This window comes from Panthera uncia, chromosome D1 (genome assembly GCF_023721935.1).
Source record: "Panthera uncia isolate 11264 chromosome D1, Puncia_PCG_1.0, whole genome shotgun sequence".
Classification (NCBI taxonomy): domain Eukaryota; kingdom Metazoa; phylum Chordata; class Mammalia; order Carnivora; family Felidae; genus Panthera; species Panthera uncia.
The window spans coordinates 66465501-66488025 of record NC_064808.1 but is presented as its reverse complement, the minus strand read 5'-3'; the positions used below and the strand labels follow the sequence as shown (position 1 = coordinate 66488025).

General features: G+C 47.5%; 1 protein-coding gene across 2 annotated transcripts in view; it reads left to right on the top strand.

Moving 5' to 3' along the window:
• ME3 (malic enzyme 3) overlaps positions 1-22525 on the top strand; it is a 183716-nt gene that overhangs the window by 110792 nt on the left and 50399 nt on the right. The window contains exons 4-5 of one of the 2 annotated variants that reach the window (XM_049653106.1): positions 7408-7483; positions 17471-17632. In XM_049653106.1, coding sequence (XP_049509063.1) covers positions 7408-7483; positions 17471-17632 — 238 coding nt within the window. The remainder of the gene's footprint in view (positions 1-7407; positions 7484-17470; positions 17633-22525) is intronic. The other variant, XM_049653115.1, reaches the window with a different exon arrangement.

The window sequence follows — 22525 nt, the reverse complement described above, 5'->3', positions numbered from 1 at the left end:
GAAAACTAAGGCACAGAGAGTTGAAGTGACTTATCCCAAATCACACACTAAAGGAACCACGTTTCTGGGATCAAGAGACCTGTGCTTCAATCTTACCTCTACCTCCACATCTGTGCTTCTTAATCTCCTTTATCAAATGGGGGTGTTGCCCACCTGATAGTTTTTCATGAGAATTAAGATATGTATATAAAGAGTCTAACCCTAATAGTGTTCCTGGAAGAGAGATACTCAAAAAAGCCTATGGATGGATGGATGGATGGATAGATGGAGAGATAAGTGGATGAGTACATGAATGGTGAATAAGTGAGTGAATGAATGAATATTGCCCATTTGTGCCATGTATTTCCTTTCAGTCTGCCCTTGATAACACTTTCATTGAATATTAGCTCTTGCAGGGAACATGGAAAACTTTTAGTCCCAAGTGTGTATCACCCCAGTATTTTGCTCTCACTCAGTGACCCACATAATGAAAAGATTTCCCACCAAACTTTATGACTGTTTTCCTGTTTCATCAAAGACACATATAACTGCCAGTCGTGGCTCTTAAAAACATGCACATTGATTTAGTATAATTCTAGTTAAAATACAAGTTAATAATTAGCTACTAAAATCTACCGAGCATTCACTATGGGCCAGGTACTTCACTGGCATTTTGTCAGCATTTGAACCCAGGCGGTCTGACTCCTGAGTCTGGACTCTTTATTTTTTTAATTTTATTTATTTATCTTTGAAGAGGTGGGAGGGGCAGAGAGAGAGGGAGACAGAGGATCCAAAGCTGGCTTCGCACTGTCAGCGCAGAGCCCAATGCGGGTCTCGAATTCACGACCGTGAGATCATGACCTGAACCGAAGTTGGATACAAGCGACAGCCATCCAGGCGCTCCCTGAGTCTGGACTCTTACGACACTAGCTCAGCAACGCTAAGAGCTGTCACTTGTTGAATGCTTACTGTATACCAACAAATACTCTGATAAACTAAATACGCATTGTCTTAGTCCTTATAGCAAATATATGAAGCACCTGGTGTCATGTTGTCATGTTACAAACTGAAGCTTGAGGAAGGGAAGTAACTTGTCCATTGCCACATCGCTGGTGAGTGGCAGAGGCAGGCTTTGAACACAGGGGCTATTGTTGTAAAGCACATACGTCTAACCCCTAGTCTGTGCTACCTTCCATCTGCCATTTCTCCAAAACCACACTTGCGTCGCTTGCAGCCCCATCATTTTCAGTGCTTTGGATTATTGGGAATTAGCTGGAAATCCCTATTCCAGCCTCAGGGACGCCTGTGAGTCTGAGGTCTCAGGGTGAGACAAAGCAGGTGCAGGTAGGAGATCCTCCCGTGGCGCTTATGTATCTACTTCCTGAGGTCACTAAGAAGGAATGCAGAGGAGTGAATGTCGCATTTCTCACTTGATCAGAACCTCATGGAAACAGACATAGCAGTCAACCCCATCACCAAGTACTGCTGGAAAAGATAGTGTCCCCTGACTACAAAGTGGCTAAACCTGCAAATAGGTTGCTGAGGGCATTTAAGAGGTTTTCTTTCTTCCCAGATGCAGTTCTGCCAGGAAATGGGTGGATGGGCAAGAGACCCCCATAGGATCCTGCTGGAAACCTGCTGTCCATTTGTTTATCATCAGAATCCCTCACTCTGCACATTTTACATTCTCACCAACGTGCATCAAAGAGGAATGTTTCACTACTGGCCACAGTGGCCTCTCTGGATGTCCGTTTCCTCTTTTATAAAATGAAGTCTTTGGACTAGATATTTCAAAATCCTCATCCAGGGCAATCAATTTGGGCAATCATTTGTAGCTACAGTTTGTTTAAAAGTTTATTTATTTATTTTGAGAGAGAGAGAGAGAGAGAGAGAGAGAGAGAATCCCAAGCAGGCTCCCCCACCATCAGCACAGAGCCCATCACTGGGCTCAAACTCATTAAACGCGAGATGATGACCTGAGCTGAAATCAAGAGTCAGACGCTTAACTGGCTGAGCTACTGAGATGCCCCCACTATAGTTTTGATAATAGATGGAAGAGCACTTTGAGAAGTGATTAAAAGCTCTTGATGCATTTCAAAAGGTGTTATTTTTTATAGCATGATCCCTGCAGAGCATAAAATCATATATGCAAAAAAAGAGAAAAAATCTTTTGAAATTTTAGTAACTCAAATTTAAATGTGAAACATTCACTTTAAGTGAATGTCCCTCCTCCCTCTCCTTATCTTCAACGAAGAGGGACTGTTTTAATGTACCAAAGAATTTTTGTAACCATACTTTTTCTGTGTTTAGGATTAATCACACAAGAGCTTTGCTAAGATCTGGAATAGTGTGCATGGATCAAACCCCTTAGTACGTGAGCTTTTTGTTAAGTATCACTAGTAAGCCTTGATCTTATCAGGGGAATGTTGAGAGTCAGAGTTGTTTGGGTGGGGACATTTCCAGAACAGAGCCAAGTTAAGAGCTTTAAGAGGCCAGGAATGCGTCACTGGGATTAATTAGTATAGGTAGATGACTTCCCCAAGGTCACTCAGTGAGTCATCAGTGATCCTGGGACTCAGTTCTTCCAGCTGGAAAGAATTGGCATCCTGTTGGCATTATTATTCCATGTCACTAGCTCTGGACAACCCCAGGGGGGAAATCACTTATGGATATTAGAAGTACAACTGTGGGGAAGTAAAAACTAGCAGAAATACACCCCTAACAAGACCTCCTCAGGCCTGGCCTCAGAGCAGTGGCTGGTTTGGGAGGTGGAGAAGGTGGTTCTTTAAAAGTTCTGGGCTTATGTACTCACCTTGATCCATTTACCCTTCTACTGCCACTAGGCAAGTACCCCTATTTAAACTTCAGGAGGCCCATGTGTGGCTGCTTTTCTCATACAGGTCATTCCTTGAAGTTCATTATTATGAACATAGTGCGATTTTCCAAACTCACATTTCCTGGAGATCATTCATAAAAACAACTTCCAAGAAGCCAATCCAATGCCTCGTTTTCATCTTGATTGATATGACTGAGTGCCCCTTGGTCATTTCAAAATGGCACAGCAAATGCTGGAACTTGCTCTCAAACCTTGTGAATAAGGTCATTCCAACACCCACATTGCCCTCCATCAATGTGATGGAAGGAGCCCTGCATCCCCCAAGTCTTAGACTCTGGGGTTTTCTTCTTCCCCAGCGTGTCCACCCACTTTCATATGTGCATTCCCCTGGTCTAAGCCACAGGGCACAGTCTAACCCAGCCCAGCCCCACCCAGCCTTAGTGATCCCTGGTGCATGAAACAACCCCACATGCATAAAAATTTTCTTCTCTCCAACTTTATTCGGCACCTTTCATTCTCATCCCTCAACCTCCAGCCATTCTCAGGTTCACTTGCTCACTCCATTGATTCGCAAAGCAGGTGTTGAGCATCTATTATGGACTAAGCCTGGATGTACAGTAGTCAACAACAACAAAATAAATGTTCACCTTGCCCCAGTGAAGCTTACGGTCTAATTAGGGAGGTAGCGGCATATTAACAAAACAGCCACACAAATGAATGTAAGAAGTTTGTGTATGCAGGGATGGCACTTTGAGAATGTGTAACAGAGAGCTCTGGCTTTGACTCGGAAGTCATCAGGAGAATGAGGAGGATCCACTAAACAAAGAGTGAGGAGAGGGGCGCCTGGGTGGCTCAGTCGGTTAGGCATCTGACTTCGTCTTAGGTCATGATCTCGCGGTTCATGAGTTCAAGCCCCGCGTTGGGCTCTGTGCTGACAGCTCAGAGCCTGGAGCCTGCTTTGGATTCTCTGTCTCCCTCTCTCTCTGCCTCTCCCCCACTTGCACTCTGTCTCTCAAAAATGAATAAACGTTAAAAAAATTTTTTTAAGTAAATAAATAAAAATAAAAAGAGTGAGGAGGCGCAGGGTGTGCCTGGCAAGGGAACAGTATGTGAACTAGTCCTGGGGTAAGAAGATCATGGCACGTGGAGGGATGGAAAGAAGGCCAGTGTGGCAGATGACGGGAGAGTGAAGTAAGGATAATAAGTTGGCAAGGGCCAGACCACACAGCCTTGCAGGTCGGCCATGTTAAGGATTTGGGTCTTCATTCCAAGAGTCATGGGAAGATAAGCACAAGGAATAACAAAGTAAGACTTTGATTTCAAGAACCCCTCTCTTTATACTGTATGGAAAGTGGATTGGAGACACACAAGAGGCGGTGCCCCAAAGGACACCCCACTCTCTCTTTAGGGAAGAGAGAATAGGAGCCTGGACCAGGGAGGTGATGTTAGGGTAGAAAGAAGCATATGAACCAGGAGCTACATAGAAGGTAGAATTGAAGGACTTGGCGTTGGGTTATGTTAAAGGGGAGAAGATTGATTCCAGGGGACTGGGATTGTTAAATTAGATGTATATACTAGATGGGAGTGTGGGGTGAGGGGTTAATATTCACTGAGAAAAGGAGGAAGGGAAGAGAATCAGGTTTGTCTTGGGTCTTTGTTTTGTTCTGTCTTTGAGTCATAGTGGTGGGAGATTAGGATCAGAGACTTGGTTTTGGACCTGCCGAGTTTGAAGTGCCTTTGAGACATGCAAAGGGACGTGTCAGGCACACAGTTAAATATAAAGGGCTGGAACAATGGCTCTAAATCCAGGGGTGACACTGCCTCCCAGGAGACATTTACAAATGTCTGGAGATATTTTCGGTTGTCACAACAGAGTATGGGGGTGCTATTGCCATAGTAGGTAGAGACCAGCGATACTGCCAGACACCCTACAGTGCACAGGGCCACCTCACTTCTCACAGCAAAAATTTTCCAACCCAGATGTCAGTAGCACCAAAGGTGAGAAACTCTGGACTGTGGATATCTGAGCATCACTGGCCCAAAGCCTTGGGCCACATACAGTAATAAGGGTAGGAAGGAAAGCGGAATAGTACAAGTTTTTGAGGAACTATAACACCTAATAGCTGGATGGCCCTCCATGAAAGACGAAGAACTTCAAGCAGCCAGAGGTAAGACGAAGACTCAGAGAGAGAGTCACAGAGGCTGAAGGTTGGGTGGGAGTAGGTAAAAGTGTCCGATGCTACTGGGAAGCCGATGGCAATGAAGAATGAAAATCCCTGTTATACTCAGGGATATGGAAGTCATTGGTGGCCTTAGCAAGTGCAGCTTTGGCCGCATGACCGTGAGAGAAGGCATGCTGCAGCTGGAGACAAAAACCGGAGGCAGCCAGTGTAGACCACGCTTTTAAGAAGTTTGGTGATGGAAGAGAGGAGAGAGAAGAAACAGTGTTGGCAAGGAACGTGGAAGCCAAGAATAGTTTGGGGTTCCATGGTGGTCTTTGTTGGTTTGTTTTGTTTCAGTTTTTTTTTTTTTTGATGGAAAATGTCTAACATGCATAAAGTAAGCAGAATATTCTAAAGGAGCTCTGTGTAAAACTCTGTCTCTCCAGATTGGCAGCAACTGAAATCTCTGTTGGGGTTTTGCTGCTCGCAGCTGCGGCTTCTTTACCAGGCCCTCGTGTGTGCCCAGGTGATGGTCGGCAGCTTAATGATGTGGGCGGGTTTTATACCCAGACCTGGGAGTTCATTCTTTCTGTGGCTCCTTCCCTTCCAGAATGCCCCCTTTCACTTCCTGGCTGTTTTACCAGCCCTAACTCCCCTCTCTGACACCTCGAGCTGGGAAGGCTCTCTGCTGCCCTAAGTTGCCTTCAGACTAGACTCCCCTCAGACATGAAGCTGCAAATTCGTAAATCTCGAGAGGTGTAATTCCTGGTTTCAAAGGTAAATTCCCTTTCAGTTTCTGCCTGCTTTTGGCCAACCTCCATTGCCTCAAAATGTATATTTTATACACTCTTAAGCTTTGTAACAATAATATAATCGTTTTAAAAAAATAATAGTTTTATTATTGTTATCTGAAGAAAGTTTAGTCCGTTCAACAGACTGTCACTAACAAAAGCCAGAAGTTTGTAAGACGATAAAGGTTTGGGGATATTGTGGGGCTGATGGGAAGTTAATGGACAGTGCAGAGGAGAGAAGAGGTAATTAAGCATAAGACTTTATAATATTCATTGGAACAGAAGGAATGAAGGAACTGTCTGCAGATGCAGAAGTTTGCAGGTTTGGTGGTGGGAGGTTGACAGAGATGCCATCCCGTGGCTTCATGTGACATCAGAGGCGAGGTCACTAGGGGTGTTAGGGGAAGGTGAGGCTGTTTGTTGGAGGTTTGAGAACAGAGAAGTTAAAATGGTCTTTGCAAAGAGTAGAAAGAGTGGATTTTGACCGGAGAAACACTGAAAGAACAAAGACCGGTTGGCTGTTGAGAGTCCACGGTGGGGGGGTGACAGTGACGGATTTGTGGAAGTGCCATTCAGTCCTGTGGTAAGACTTTCTCCGCCTGCCTTCGGCCGCCTGGGTGGAGGCGTACAGGGAGCAGAGAGGAGGTTTGTCCACAGTTGGGAGTTTTACAAGACTGCTGAGACTAAAGAACAGGGCCCAGGGTGTTGACATCGTTGACTAGGGCATGATTTAAATAACAGATCCAAAATGTGAGCATCTCACGAAGCCATGAAGCACTGTTGGGAAGTCTTCTCTGAGTTCACCAGGGCAGTGAGAGTGGGGGAGGCTGTTCTCCCACAACTCCCTGGCCTCCTCACATTGGCAAAACAGTGAGTGCTTCATTAGCAAAAGGAGTCTTTTTGGGTGTATTGGACAAAAGGGAAAGAAGGAAGTGGCACGAACTATCCCATCTTCATACCCCGATCCCAGGGCAAAAGACTCAGGTCCATATACAGAGGGCTGAACTTTAGAAGTTCTAAATCATGCTAATGAATTGTTATGTAAAATAATGTTCCACCCACACCCCCGCCTTTACAGATACACCTTCATGCTGGTCTGGAAGGCCAAGTTTGAATTTAGAAGTCACAGGCTCTAGTGCTGCAGGGAAAAGTGTCTCACATCTGGCAGCCCACCCCTCCTCCTCTCCCCAGCTCCATCCCCCACTGCCTGTGTCTGGATGCCACAACCCACAAGTCCATGTTCCAGCCACAGCCCCAGGCGTAGGGGTCTGCCCACCGTGGTGTGGTCTGTACTCAAAGGAGGACTCAGGGAAGAGGTCGACACAGTTTCCTGAAGCAGCTTTGGGTCCCTCAGAGAATTCTGGGGTCCTTTGTGCCTGGTCTACAGGGCAGAAGGGAGGGGCAGTCTCTGGAGAACACAGGCCCCAGGAGGGCACAGCACTTGGCCCCGTGGACTCCTTGCCTTATGGAGAGGAGACACTGGAGTAAGGCCAGGGCAGGGCAGGCAATTTAGAGGTTGCCTTTGCCCAGGTCTGTGGGAAAAATTAAATGATGCAGTGATAGACAGTATTGTGGTCTTTGTTCTGTTCGTAATCTGACTGGCTGGTTTCTGTGTGTGTACCTGTTTTGTTTTTCCTAGGGGGCTGTTTATCACCATTCATGACAAGGGCCACCTTGCAACGATGCTGAACTCTTGGCCAGAAGACAATATTAAGGTATGGTCCCATTTTCTTTGCTACTGTTCTGTTGTTGGGTGAGTCCTTTCAACCGGGACCAGAGGCATCCTCAGCTAGAAAATGAGCCACTGCAACACCAAAGGCTTTCCCAGACCCAGAGCACAGGCCGGTGAGAGCCAAGCATAAGCGCACCATGGAGCAGAGGTTTACATTGACCCCCAGCCATGTGAAATTGCCCTTATCATCATCATCATCAGTGGTAGTAGCAGTAGTAGTCTGAAGACATGTTCAGCATGTATTGAGTACCTACTAAATATACACTGCCAGTTTCCATGGTGGATTTGGGGAGAAATCAGAACTTCTCCGCTAGCTGACTTTTCACGAGGAAAATAAGACAGAGATACAAAAGACTAACAAGGAACCTGATCAGAGGTAAAGGAAGCACACAGAGAGAGCTGAGGGTTGAGGGCAGAGATTACTTCTAGCCTAAGGGGAATTTAGAAAGACTTCATGGGAGAAGTGACATTGGAGCAGGGCCCTGAATTGAGGGGTAGAGTTTGGCCACATAGGCTTTGGAGAGAGGACATGGGATGAGGATATTCTTCAACAAGAGGAAAAGCTTATGATGAACGGTACCTTCATGCCTGGGTGTATGCAGTTAGTGGAGGTGATACATATGGAGTGACAAAATAAACCTTCTTCCTGGAATATCAGTTTTACTGAAAAATATCTAAGTGGAAAACATGTTTATATCATAAGCAGGATATAATATAGAATGCACACTTTGTGTTGGTTTTAAAATGTAAGACATGAAGCTTTGTAGGAACTTGTTAGCTTCTGGCTACATGCCCAGATCTCCTCCTGCCATAGGGACTTTTGTGGAAGAGCACAGGGGCCTTTCACATTTAACATCATTGTTACTTTTGGGGCACCCAGGTGGCTCAGTCGGTTAAGCATCCCAACTCTTTGATTTCAGCTCAGGTCATGATCTCATGGTTCATGAGTTCGAGTCCCGCATCAGGCTATGCAGTGACAGCGTGAGGCCTGCTTAGGATTCTCTTTCCCTCTCTCTCTCTGCCCCTCCCCTGCTCGAGTTCTCTCCTCTCTCTCAAAATAAATAAATAAACATTAAAAAAAAAAAGATCATGTCGCTTCTGCAGATGAAACATGTGAAGCAAAAATGCAGAACATCTGCTAGCTGCTTCATGAGGGTAGTTCTGGCCCACAAGCTGGGGAGGGGCTAGAGCTGACTGAGCACAGTGTAAATACCTCTCAGGGTGATGCCAGCACCGCCCTGCTGGACTGGGAGGCTGAGGCACCCCAGCATTGCTTCCTCCCAGACCCTCCCTCCCTGTTCCTGCCAGTTCCCTGAACGACTCCCACCTCTCTGCACTAGGCACTGAGTACAGCTTCTTTCTGCACACTTCTCTTTGCATTCCACCCACTTCTGGCCCTCTCTGGGAGTGGTAGCATTCAGAATCAGAGCATGGAGGCCAGGACCTTGGCTCTTGGGAGCCAGGCCGAGCCACGGCCAGGACCCTGGGACTTCAGTCCTGGCCATGGTGAAGAGCTCATTTCGTACCTCTCTGTCTGGGTGTGATTTTGCCCTGTGCTTCTCTTCCCCGCTTATCTGCTTAGACTCCAATTACATGCAGGCCTTGGCCCTGAGGGTTTTGGTCTCCATCCCAGAAGAAGCAAGTTCCTAGGGTGTGTCTAGTGAAGCTATAATAAAATCTGAACCATGTTAAGGGAAGCCAGCTCACTGGATGGGAAGTTAACTCCAGCCTGCCCTGTGCAGACGTGCTGCTGATGTCAGCAGACGAATCTGTCTACCTTCCTAGGAGGTTCAGCCGTGGTGAAACCTTGTACATAGGAGGCATGCAGTAGATGCCTGCTGAGGTGAATGAACTCAGCGGACATGATGAGGGCCTTCCGTGTACCAGGCACTGTGCCAGGAGCAGAGAAATGGGGTCTCCACCAGCACGCGCCGTGCCTTCGTGCAAGCTACGAGGAATTCAAAAGAATGACAAAAAGCCATCCCCTCTTAAACAGTAAGAAGAAGGTGCCCGTTCCCCCGGGCTGGCAGAGGCTTGGTGAGGGGCTCGTGGACTGGATTTCTGGTTCTCTTTGCTCCTTTGGTCAGGGCACAACTTAAAAAAATACTCGTTGACTTCAACAAACATAGTTTGAGGCCCTTCTAAGGACTAAGCGCTAACTACCAGAGAGTTGGAGACAGCAACTTTTGTGATTTTAGAGGAAGAGAAACGGAGCTTTAGGTCACCCCAGATGGGGTGGGACTGGAGCAGACCGTAGACAGAGACATCTGAAGCCTCTAGGGCAAGCAGAGGTTCCATGGGCAGATCTGGACCGGTGCATCTAATTTGGTTGCTTCCGTCTATCACATGGTAAACATCTATATGATTTCCCTGTAGTTTCCGGGATAAAGAAGGTATACAGGCCCAAACTCAAGGAGCTCAAAGTCTAGTTGGAGGGACTGACCCAGAAACAACTGCAGTAGACTGTGTGCTGCCCAAGAGAGGAGCCCAGAGACAGAGGATCAAATGTGCTGACTGGCTGACCACTACCCCTGTAGTAGCTTAGAGCGGACAAGTGAATGGCTGGGGCCAGCTCCTCCCCTCCACCCTTTCTGTCTGTCTCACTTGGGAGAAACCCCGAGATCAGTCCCTGGTAACTCTACAGAAGAATCAGCTCTGGCTCTGTGGTCAGACATCTTGAATCTGCCCTTTACTTGCCGTATGTGTAGATAAGCTCTCTGATCTTTGTTTTCTTCTTGTGAGGACTAACCATAGAGTCTGTACAACACTGAAAGGCACTCAAATGGTTGTGGTCATTGCTGGAAGTAGAAGGGGAGGCTGTAGGGCAAAGCATGGCAGGGGAAAGATTGCAGAGGCCTTGAGAGCAGCCAAGGAGGAGGCTGTGTTACCTGCAGATCCCAGGCCACAAAGGGGCAGCCGGCCAATCTGGCCCCTAGACATGTTTGACTTGGCCTTCAGTGATTTTTCAAATTTTTGAATTGGTAGGCAATATTTTAAAATCGGGAGACTTCATTTGAGAAAGGAAACATAGAAACTTGGATTTCTGGCTTTCTCTAGAAAAACCAGGAGCCCATAGCTGGGCTAAATATTGGGTCCATAGTTTGTAAATAAGTCAATTAGGACTGATCAGGCTGCTCCCCGGCTTACCCCAGCCTCTGGTCTGCCCCACCAGTCTTTTCCTGGAGGATCCTCCCCCCCCCCCCACCCCACCCCCACCACTCCTAAGGCTGCCCTTTCAAAGGTTCAGAATGTTCCAACTCCTAGTCTTTCTTGTTTGCTGGTGTGTTTCCTCCAGTTGCCTTAAAGAGGAGTGAGAGACACCTGGGTGTCTCAGTTGGTTGAGCATCCAACTTCAGTTCAGGTCATGATCTTGAGGTTTGTGAGTTTGAGCCCCATGCTGGGCTCTGTGCGACAGTGCAGAGCCTACTTCAGATCCTCTGTCCCCTTCTCTCTGCCCCTCCTTCACTCACGCATGCATGCTCTCTCTCTCTCTCTCTCTCTCTCTCTCAAAAATAAACATTTCATAAGACAAAAAAGAGGAGATGAAGGTCTCCCTCCCTAGGCAGGGAATACCCTTCCATGGTACTTGGGGGCTGGTGCAGATTCCCCATCATTACTTCCTTTGGTTCTCTCAGCCACTGTGATGAGAGTGGAGGAAGGAAGGTGTGCCATGAACACCTCCAAGGTGGGTCCTTGAAGAATGGGTTGGGGTGTGTCGTTCCTCAGGTGAGCAAGCTGAGGTGCTGTGACTTGCCCATGGTCAGCCATGAAAGGTGTTGATGCCCACAGAGCCCTGAAGCTGAGCCTCCTCTCCCCCCGCTGCTGAGCCCAGGAGGTGGTTTTCCAAGGCACAGGTATCTTTAGACCCTGATGCTGTTGGCCTCTGGGCTGGAGGGGAGGTGTGGTCCAGAGGAACTCAGAAGATAAAGGATGACTTTCCTTGGTTTCCCAGCCAGAAAGCAGGACTGCAGACAGGTACAGGAGAAGTAGGCTGGGAGGGAAGTGAGGCCAAAGCCCAGGGCTGCGGAGGCCATGAAGTTTTGTGGGCCCCTCAGTTCAGGGAGGAGGGGACGGGCCAGGCTGCCCAGAGCTGTCCAGCATAAATCACAAAGAGGAGTGAGAACTGCTTTTCTGACTCTTTCCCACAGTGGCCACTGCCTTGAGCCTGAGGAAGTCTCGGCTGAGAACAGCCCTCCTCCCCACAGCTTTCCCAAGCTCCTAAATCTCTCCCTCATCCCAATCCCAGCAGCTTCCGGGGGGAGGTGCTTAGAGGTGGCTGGGCACAGGAGCGGCCCCTTCCACGTGGGCAGACAAACTTATGAGGTGCTGGCACCAAGTGCCCGCCTGTAATGCACAGGCCCACTCCCTCCTCAATGTCAGAAGGTAGGTTTCCTGGGAAACATTCTCTGAGACAGATATCAGCATATCAGGGAGTGCTCTTGGGGTCAACACCTCTAGAAGGGAAGGAAGCAGGAGAAAGCCCAGAGAGAGGCTGAGCTGGGTGAGGTCTCAAGGAAGACTCAGCTGAGCCCATGAGGAGCCTCTGTAGCTGGGGTCGTCCTTCAAAGTCAAACCAACTTGAGGCAGGGGAGCCAGGCCTTTGTAGCCCTGCATCCACCAGTCATTGGTTGTGGACTGCTACCCTTTGGAACAGGGTGTGACTTTGGGCAAGGTGGCTCTCTTCAGTCAAGGAAATTCTCAAAGCAGGCTGACAGCTGAGGGTACGGCTAAGGGAATCACTCCTTCAGTCCTGAAAGGGAGATGTGGGCAGCTCATCCCCATATCCACCTCACACAGCTCTGCCAAGTGCTTTATGTAGATTACCACAGACTTCTCCTCATGACTTGTAAGTGGTAGGGATTATTATTATCCCTATGGTAGAGACAAGGAAGCTGAGAGGTTAGGTTGTTTGTGAAGGGTGGAACCAAGAATTGAAACTGCAGACTGTGCATCATTTATGTTGTGGATACTAGGTGGCGAGGGGGGAGGAGGAGGAGGAGGAGGAAGAGGAGAAAAGGAAGGATGAGAGGGAAGGAGGAAGGAGAGGGATGCATACACAGGGCTGTGGGCAGCCCATGACATAGCTACAAGTCCAGGGAAAGCAGGGCTACAGCAAGCAAGGAGTCATGACCCTCAGGGCAGTCTGAGGTCGGCCCCATTGGGTCCACCTACACTAAGGGACATGGACAATAAGTCAGAAAATGCTGTATGTCCAAGCTAAGTGGACAGAGGAAGAATGTGGCCCACCCTCCCCCTAGTCATCTGAAGTAAGAAGAATTAGGAGTTGCACATGCCATCCAAACACGGAAACTGTGATCCTGTAGTTCACATAGTTATTGCTGGACTCTAAAACTCCACAGTGCTACTCAGATTTGTTCTCAGCCTTTTGGCCTCTACTGCACTAGTGGCCCTTGGCATCAGCTCCATTGATGTCATGAAAAATAGGATCCAGTATCTCCTCTCCCAACTCATTCATTCACACAAAAGGTCTGAATTAGCCCTTTGGAGATCTTTTGCTTTCTATGTTAGATCTGTCACATTGGCCACTATTTATTCAGTTCATATCACACTGCAGGCACCAAGCACAGTGCTGAAGAATCAAAGATGACAAGTCCCATTATTTGCCCTCAAGACAAGCTAGAGGAGGGAGTGATGACTTCTGGAAGGGGAGAACATCATGGAGGAAGGTGACTTGTGTACAGCTCCTTAAAGCACACAAGGATGGTAGGATGTGGATCAGGGAGATCATAGGGATTGAGGGGGTAAAATGGCATGTAGTCAGGAAAGTACAAACCTTATCAAGGTTAGAATTACTCTATTTGGATAAAGAAGAAATTCAAAGAGTAGATTGGACCTGGACCATGGAAGGCCTTAAATGCCAGTCAAAGATGTTTGAGCTTTGTTTTACAGGCATCGAGAGCCCCTGGAGGTTTAGGGTAAGAAAGTGACAAATCTGGGTGTGCTTTGGAGACCTGCAGTGGAGCAGGGGGAATCCCAAGAGTGGAGAGACCAGTCAGGAGACCACTACAGTGGTTGATGAGATGGATGGGCTGACCTAAGGCAAGTGGCAGTGAAAGTAAAGTTCATGGAACAAATGGAAAAACAAGGAGCAAATCAAATCAGCAGAACTTGGTAACCAATTGGCTGTGGCTGAAGGAGACAAGACAGTTTTGAGCTTGGGAGATAAAGGTAACGAAGGGCAAGAAGGCAGCAGAAGTGAAAGGTTTAGAAGAGTAAAAGGGAAAAGCAGAGTCATTTGGTTAGGGACTCAAGAATTTGGGAGGACTATTGGACATCCAAGTGGCAATGTCCAACAGATAGCCAGCTGTACATGGGCATTAAGAATGACACTTTTTGGGATAAGCACTAGGTGTCCTATGTAAGAGATGAATCACTGGGTTCTACTTCTGAAGCCAGGACTACACTGTATGTTAGCTAACTTGAATTAAAAAAAATAAAAAATGACAGCAGAAACCACAAGTTTTGCATGGCTGACTTTCTCAGCCATTAGCCACTGCATCTCCGCTTGGTTTCCATTTCAATCACTCATTTAACAGATAGTTACTGAATGGCCTTTCTGTGATAATGCTGAACTAGAAAGAAATAAAACAATTAAAAATTTAATATGGGATCTTTGCCCCAAATAATAACCACCATGGTAATCATAAGAGAAGCAACCATTTATTGATCACTTACCCAACGCACCTGGTGAAAATGAAACTGTTATTTCATCTTTACAACAATCTGATGAGTGAGGTATGATTATTATCCCTATTTTATGGAAAATTAAAACTCAGAAAAATTATCTGTTTACCCAAGTTTACATATGGTACATTATCAAGAAGCCTAGATTTAAATACTGGTTATCAGACTCCAGAACCCCTGCCATTAACCTTTAGGTTGTTTGGTGAGATAAAATGTGCATTTTTTAAAATGTTAAAGTAGCACCCTATGCAAGGATTGGCAAGCAGTAGGTGCTTAATCAATGTTTGTGGAAGGCAGGCAGACAGACAAGGAGGGCGAGCAGGCTACCTGTGCAGTAGCTATAAGAAGTGCTAGGAGAAATCACATTAGATTGTCGTGGGCAGCGTTTGCATGCTGGAAAAAGAGAAGGAGCATAGGGGCTGAGAGGGAGGAGATTATAGGTGAGTTCAGAGCATGTCCAGGAGGAATGAGGAGGCCAGTCTGGCTGGAATGAGGAGCTTGTGTGCAGATGCGTAGCAGGAGATAAGTCAGAACATATATTGGGTTCAGATCATTAAAGAGTTAAACGTTTTGGACTCTATTCTTTGGACTGTTAGAAGCCACTAAAGGTCTTTGAAGCTAGGAATGGCATAATGAAAATGGGCTTCTGATACAGTGAATCTGGCATTGGTTGGGAGGGGAGATTGGAAGGAAGATGAGTGTGGCTTGAAGCTGATGCAGTAACCCAGCCATTCTCACAGTGGGGTTGAGAGTGGGTGACAAGTGGAGCGAGACATGCCCTCAGAGGAGGTGGGCGTGCAGTGGAGTGCCCTTGAACATTTCAGGAGCCCCGTTGCCATTGAAAGACCCCAGAGTTGTAGGGATAACACCCTGGAGTAGTCACTGACTTCCTCTGTTTAACTCACTGCCCCTCAGCGGAGAGAAATTCTTAGACAGTGGGAATCAGGATAAGGAAGCTTGGATTAGGAGAGATGGGAGATTCCCAGAGTGTGGGCACCCTTCATACGAAGGCACAGGCTTCACCAGGGAGAGCTGCAAGGGGGAGGTCAGAGGCGGGCTGTGGGGAGGGTGGCAAAGAGGCAGGGCAGAACTTTACCAAGAACACATGTGCTTTAATGGTGCTTCTGCCAACTGAAATGTAGTAGAAGGAGCCCTGAACCAGGAACCCAAACCCTAATTAGGATCCTGCCCTGCCACATGCACAAAGTGACTTTAGTAAGTCATCTAAACTCCCCTAAGATACCCAATGTGCAAACATTCAGTCCAGTGCCTGGCATCTGGCTGATACGTAACAAATACGTATCAAACATGAAGGTCTTAGAGCTTCTGTTTACTCACCTGTGAAATGGGCTAACAGTCTCAGACTCACCTACCTGCCAGGGCTGTGGAGAGAATCAGGTGACATGTGGGTTGAGAACATTCTCCATAGAGGCAGTAGAGCAGTCTGAGGGGGAATATCATAATCTTCATGGGTCTCTTGTACCATGACCCTGTGAGTCCCCTTTTCAGAAGAGGAGGAGTGTTTTTAAGAATCCCTATCCCTGGGGCACCTGGGTGGCTCAGTCACTTGAACTTCTGACTCTTGATTTTGGCTCAGGTCACAATCCCAGGGTCATGGGATTGAGCCCCATGTCGGGCTCCATGCTGAGGGTGCAGCCTCCTTGGGATTCTCTGTCTCTGTGCCTCTCTTTCTCTTTAAAAAAAAAAAAAAAAAAAAAGAATCCCTACACCTGTTTCTACCAAAAGGCAGCACCAGCCCATGTGCACGCTCACACTTAAGAGAGCTAGAGAAACAGAAATGATAAGTTGTCATGGACCCCTTGGGTACCAGATCATAAACTCTTCCAGGACAAGAATGGGTCTTCATCTCTTGATCCCCAGGGCTGGAGTTGTACCTGCATGGAGTGAACTGAGCCCTGTGGTGCCCATGAGCACCATGCTTGGGGCACCAGGACCTCCATAGCTCAGAGCTGGTCCTAAGACCTGGCCAAAGCCAGGCTCCAGAGGAGGGATGGGTGGCCTCATAAACTTAACTCATTTCAAGACAGAGGAGTGATAGCAGGTGGAGGTGACCTATAGACAACTTCATTGTCACCCTGAGGGGATCCCTGTGGCTTTCACAGTCTGACTCCTGCCTGGCATTTTGTTCTGTGCTTTCATAGGACCGGCATCTCCTTGTTCCCCACACATAGGCCACCCCCTCCCCATCTCTATCCTGGATCCTGATTTCCTCTTGTATCAAGTGCCTTCCTCCCCAGCTGCACCCCCTGCAGACAGTCTTCTCCTGTGTCAGGTGTGGCACATGTGTCCCTTCACCCATGAAGGGTTGCCCTACAGAAAGTGACTCTCCCTTCTCTGTCTCTGCTGCCCTCATGCTGTTTATGCTGTACCCACTTTCCTTCCAGACTCGTTAATTATAAATACATATATTTCATCTCTTGTTTTGCCCCTTAGTTCTTGAAGGTCTGAGTCCGTACATACTTGTTATTACAAAAGCACAAACTGACGCTCCTTCCCCCAGGATGTGGCATAGTGTCTGCGAAGTGGGTGTTGTGTAAATATGTGCTAAAGGAATGAATAAGTGAATATCTATCATAATCACAATAATTTCAGTTACCATCAGCTTCATCGGCATCTGTTAGTTAACAGCAAGGAAGTCCCGAACCAGCACCGTGTCTGGCACCTAGGATGCCTTCAGTGAATATTTCCCAGAACACGAATCCCAGTACATGTCTAGAATCCTCCTGGTTTCGTGTGGAGTAGTGACCCCAGCAGCTGTCATAGGAGCCCTGCCCTGTGCAGGGTGGGTTTATTACACCCTAGGAGCAGGTCTGAGAGACTTCATTGGTCTCTATACTGGGGGCTGGTGGCAGTGGCATGAACACCTGTTTTTCATTGTCTCTGTTCATTATGTCCTTCCTTCCCTGCCCCCAGATCCCAAGCTGAGAAGATCTGCTTAGTTTCTTTGAGGGGGAGCACCTAGATGTGATTTCCCTCCAGCTGTTTCTTCAGTCCCCGTCCCAAACCTCAGAGCAGGGCAAGGTGTTAGCTCAGTGGGGTTTCTCACCAGCCTGCCAGGAAGGGGAGGGCACGGGAAGAAGAAAGCCTACCTGCAGCTGAATGAATCCCTTGGCCTTTCCACAGACAGGCGGTTTTGTTCCGCAGCAGAGGAGGTGGGTGTCCATTTGACGGGCCTGACGTGTGCAAGGGTTGATAAGATGAGCACTTTGTCATGAGAGGCGCTTCCCGATTGTTTTGTTTCCAGGCCGTGGTGGTAACTGATGGGGAGCGCATCCTGGGCCTAGGTGATCTGGGCTGCTATGGCATGGGCATCCCCGTGGGCAAGCTGGCCCTGTACACAGCATGCGGAGGGGTCAGCCCGCAGCAGTGCCTCCCAGTCCTGCTGGACGTCGGCACCAACAATGAGGTAACACACCACCCTGAACTGGAGCCCTGGGGCCAGAAGGTGGCAGCTGGGGTGGGGTGGGGGGTGCCTTTGAGGGGCAGGGTCCACGGGGACCACCCTGGGAAGTGGTGTTTGTGCGTGTCTGCAGGCTCCACTCTGGGTCTCTGTGTCAGGAAAGACAAAAAATTACTCAAGAATTCCTTCTTAGTGACCCTCATCTCTGAGTTTAAAATCAGTGCAAATTCATCTTTTAAAAATTGGAAAAAATTAGGGTGCCTGGGTGGCTCAGTTGAGTGTCTGACTTCGGCTCAAGTCATGATCTTGCAACTCAGGAGTTTGAGTCCCCCATCAGGCTCACTGCTGTCAGCCTGTCAGCGCTGAGCCCACTTTGAATCCTCTGTCCCCTTCTCTCTGCCCCTCCCTTGCTTGCGCTCTTCAAAAAAAAATAAGTATTTTAAAAAATTGGAAAAAATTTGAGAAAATCAGAAGTGTTAAATATAAAATAAAATATCAGTCACACAACCAGTACTAATCATGGTTTATGTTTTGGTGTATTTCCTTCCAGGCTTTTCCCCACCAAAGCATTTATAAAAACAAACTTGGGTTTATATTAAATTTTGCATCGGAAACCTTCCACAGATGGACACCCAGGTTGCTTCTAGTTTGTTTGCAAATATAAATTTACTCTGAGCCCATTTTTGCAGATCAGTCTTTGTTTCTGGGTGTGATTATATAGTTAGGATAATTTCCTAGAAATGGAAATATTGAGGCAAGGGGAGTGGTGATTTTTTAGATTCTTGATTCATACTGTCAAAAACGTTATACTTACTTGGATTGTGCAGTGATCTTTCTCAAGATACTTGCCACGAGTCTTTGCATGGCCTTCCTCCTCCCTGTACACTGTACATCCCCATTGCTTTTTTATTTTTTAATGTTTATTTATTTTGAGAGAGGGAGGGAGGGAGGGACAGAGAGAGAGAATCCCAAGCAGGCTCTGTGCTCAGTGTAGAGCCCTATATAGGGCTTGATCCCATGACCTGAGCCAACATCAAGAGTCAGACACTTAACCAACTGAGCCACTCAAGCATCTCTACCCCCATTTCTAAACATGAATGAGCACTTGTACCTCCTAGCAAGGAATGATGCTTATTTGGGCTTCATCGACAGGTGGAATCAAAGGAGAGGACAGCTAGGCAGACCTTGCTAAGAGCTGGGAAATCGTGGGGCGTGGGAGGTGAAGGAGGACAAGGGAAGTGGGAAGCAAGGACCCTGGTCCTGCATCACTGACAGCCAGGTGAGTCCCTGCACCCATTCTGGTACAATGAGGAACTGAACCAGAAGGTTTTTGAGTGTTCTACCTCTAAAGCTCTTCTCCACATGCCTCCCCTCCAGCCTCGGAGACAGGAGGCAGGATGGAGACACAAGCCTTAGAGTTGCTCCATAAGACCAGTCCTCAAGGTCTGCTGTATGCTGTGTGTGGTTCTCTTTCCTAGACCAGGTGCCTGGGTTTTGCTGAAATTGTCCTTTGGTCTCAACATGCATGGAATCATGCAGGCATGGATGAGTGTAGCGAACTTTAAAAAAAAAATTTTATTAGTTTTCTTTATTTTTGAGAGGGAGAGAGAGACAGAGTGCATGTGGGGGAGGGGCAGAGAGAGAGGGAAACACAGAATTGGAAGTAGGCTCCAGGCTCTGAGCTCTGAGCTGTCTGCACAGAGCCCGATGTGGGGCCTGAACCCACGAACCACGAGATCATGACCTGAACCCAAGTTGGACGCTCAACCAACCGAGCCACCCAGGTGCCCCAAGTGTAGCAAAGTTTTAATTGTTCTTCCCATCCAATACTTCCTGCTGTGTTCCCACTAGATTTAAATTTTTTTAATGTTTATTTTTTTGAGGGAGAGAGACACAGAACACGAGCAGGGGAGGGGCAGAGAGAGAGGGAGACACAGAATCTGAAGCAGGCTCCAGGCTCTGGGCTGTCAGCGCAGAGCCCGACGTGGGGCTCAAACACACAGACCACAAGATCATGACCTGAGCTGAAGTCAGACGTTTAAACTGACTGAACCACCCAGATGCCACTCCAACTGGATTTAATTGAGACCTTTACTCACTGTCTCCTAAGAACCCGCTCCAAGCAGCATTGAGTCTGATCCTAAGACCTCTGTATCCCCTGGAAGGGTGTCAGTCGCCTGTAGCACATGCATAAGGTCCTGTGTCATTAAAGTTCCAACACCCTTGCAATGATGTGCTAAAATCTAGAGCCCCAGCTTGTAATAAACCCACCAGAAGAGATGGCAGGAAACTATGAGTAAATCATGGCCAGGCAGCTTTTCACAGACCACCCTGTTTAAGCTTGACAACCCGGAGAAATTAATTTGCCCACAAAGATCTGCTAGGAGTGACAAGGCAGGGATCCTAATCTGTATCTGCCCTCCTCTTCCCATACCACAGCTGCCGCCTGGCTTCCTGCTGCTTTGTAAGCAAAGGTCATTTCTTGATTTTTAGAATTTTTATTACTAAGGTCACTTGAACACATTATTCAAAATCTTAAAACAGAAATGACATTTCTCCCACAATGCTACATCTATGTTTCTTTCCAGTATCTGTCTATGCATAAACATAGATGGAGTAATGTGCCTATAATTTTGTTCTGATTTTTTCAATGAATGGTATTTCATGAACACTTTCTCTCTACTTACTTAGCAAGAGTTTATTGAATGTTGAGTAGGTGTCAGGCACTGGCTAGGCATGAGGAAGATAAATGAGAGCCAGGCGTGGGTGGAATATTCTACTTGTCAGTGTTTCAATACTGCCACCTAATTGATCATTTTAATGGCTAATGTGTTACATCTCCACCAAGTGTCTGCTTCTCCCCCTGAGGCTTTAGGACTCTGAATCACTTCTCCCTCTGGGTGTGGAAGTGAGAGAGCTTCCCCTGGGTCTGCCTATTCCTGTCAGGAAGGACCAGAGTATCCCCCGCTGAGAGGGGGAAACACAAGGTGAGAGGAGGCGCTGCCCCCACAGCATGAGGTGAGAGAAAGCAGTTCCCACCCCGTGCAGTTAGACCAGTACCAGTATCTGCAATGTGCCAGGCCTTTATAGATTTTCATAGCCTTTATAGATTTTAACAGATTTTATAGATTTCAATCTCATTTAATTCTGACAGCAGCTGTATGAGATATTGTCCTCCCCCATTTTATAGATAAAGAAACTGAGACTGAAACATGTTAACTACTTACCTCAGGTACCACAGCACTGAGTGTCAGAGCTGGGAATTGAACCTGGGTATCTCTGATTCCAAAGTTGCCTTGTCCACTGTGGCACTCTTCTTCAAGGGGTCAGGCATTCATGTTATAGACTAGGTAATGAAGACTGGGAAGCAGGTGTTTCAACCAGTCAGGGTCCTGTGGACACTCAGGCGTAGGTGTGCTGATGTTATCTGCAGGGTCCTCTTGCTCCAGAGAAAGGCAAGCTCCCACCAGACCCTCTTCACAAAATTCAAGACACAAAAATCCAAAGTTACAAAGCGGCCCATATCAGGAAGACAGTGGTTTCACTCTTTCCAGATGCATTCACTATATGATGTCCCACACTACAGTTCTTTTTAAAAAAAGGAGTCAATTTGCAAGATTCCCACCCCCGGCCCAGAAGTCTTGGGGCATATCTCCCCACACCCACCCCCAGAGCAACAGGAGACCCCCACCCCCCGCCACACACACACACACACACACACACACACACACACACACACACACAGCAAGCCAGAGCAACGGGAGAGAGGCTTCATCTTGCACCTTTCATCTCACATGTCAGTGCAGGGAGGGTGCTGTTGTGGGGGTCTGTAGGGTCAGGATGATGACACCATCTGTGTGTGCAGCTCTGTGAAAACCCCTGAGGCAACAGGAGCTTTAATCAGAGTCAAGGAAAACACCCCTCCATGTTTCCTGTTGAAGGAAAACATCTGCTGCCTGCAGCCCTGAAACTGAGTCACTTTTACCTGCCACCCCCAAGGAGGTTTGGAAAGATAAATATGGTGGGCAGTGATCCCATGAAAAGGGGACATCCCATGCTTAACTTCTAAAGGGACAAAGCCAGGGAGCCCCTGCCAGATAGGCCCACCTGCTCTGGGCCTCTGTCAAGGCTGTGTGTGGATTGGTTTGTACGTTTTATTTCCTACACATGCAAGGCCAGACAGCATCATGCACTGTCCACATTAGAAGGGACTGGAATGATAATTGCCCCTTAAATAACCCAGGAGTGAGGGGTGCTAACCCCCATGCAGTTGAAAATCCATATATAACTTTTGAGTCCCCCAAAACTTACTAGCCTACTATCCACAGGAAGCCTTACCAATAACATAGTCGATTAACACATACTTTGTATGTTGTATGTGTTATATACTGTATCCTTACAATGAAGTAAGCTAGAGAAAAGAAAAGAATATTAAGAAAGTCACAAGAGAGGGGCGCCTTGTGTGGCTCAGTCTGTTAAGCGTCCAACTTCAGCTCAGGTCATCATCTCGTGGTTCATGGGTTTGAACCCCGCGTCGAGCTTCATGCTGACAGCTTGGAGCCTGGAACCTGCTTCAGATTCTGTGTCTCCCTCTCCCTCTGCTCCTCCCCCACTCTTGAGCATGCACGCACTCTCAAAAAATGAATAAGCACTTAAAAAATTTTTAAAAATCACAAGAGAAAATACATGTATGGCACTGTACTGTATCGAAAAAAAAAATCCCTGTGTAAGTGGGCCTGCACAGTCCAAATCTGTGTTGTTCAAGGGCCAAGTGTACTTGTCCTTCAAACCCCTTGTTCCACCCAGGAAGAGGGGCCTCTGAGCAGAAGTGGCTTTCCCCGGGTTTGATTCTGAGCCCAGTAGGTCCTGCAGGGCAACCCTGGGCGGGGGGGGGGGGGG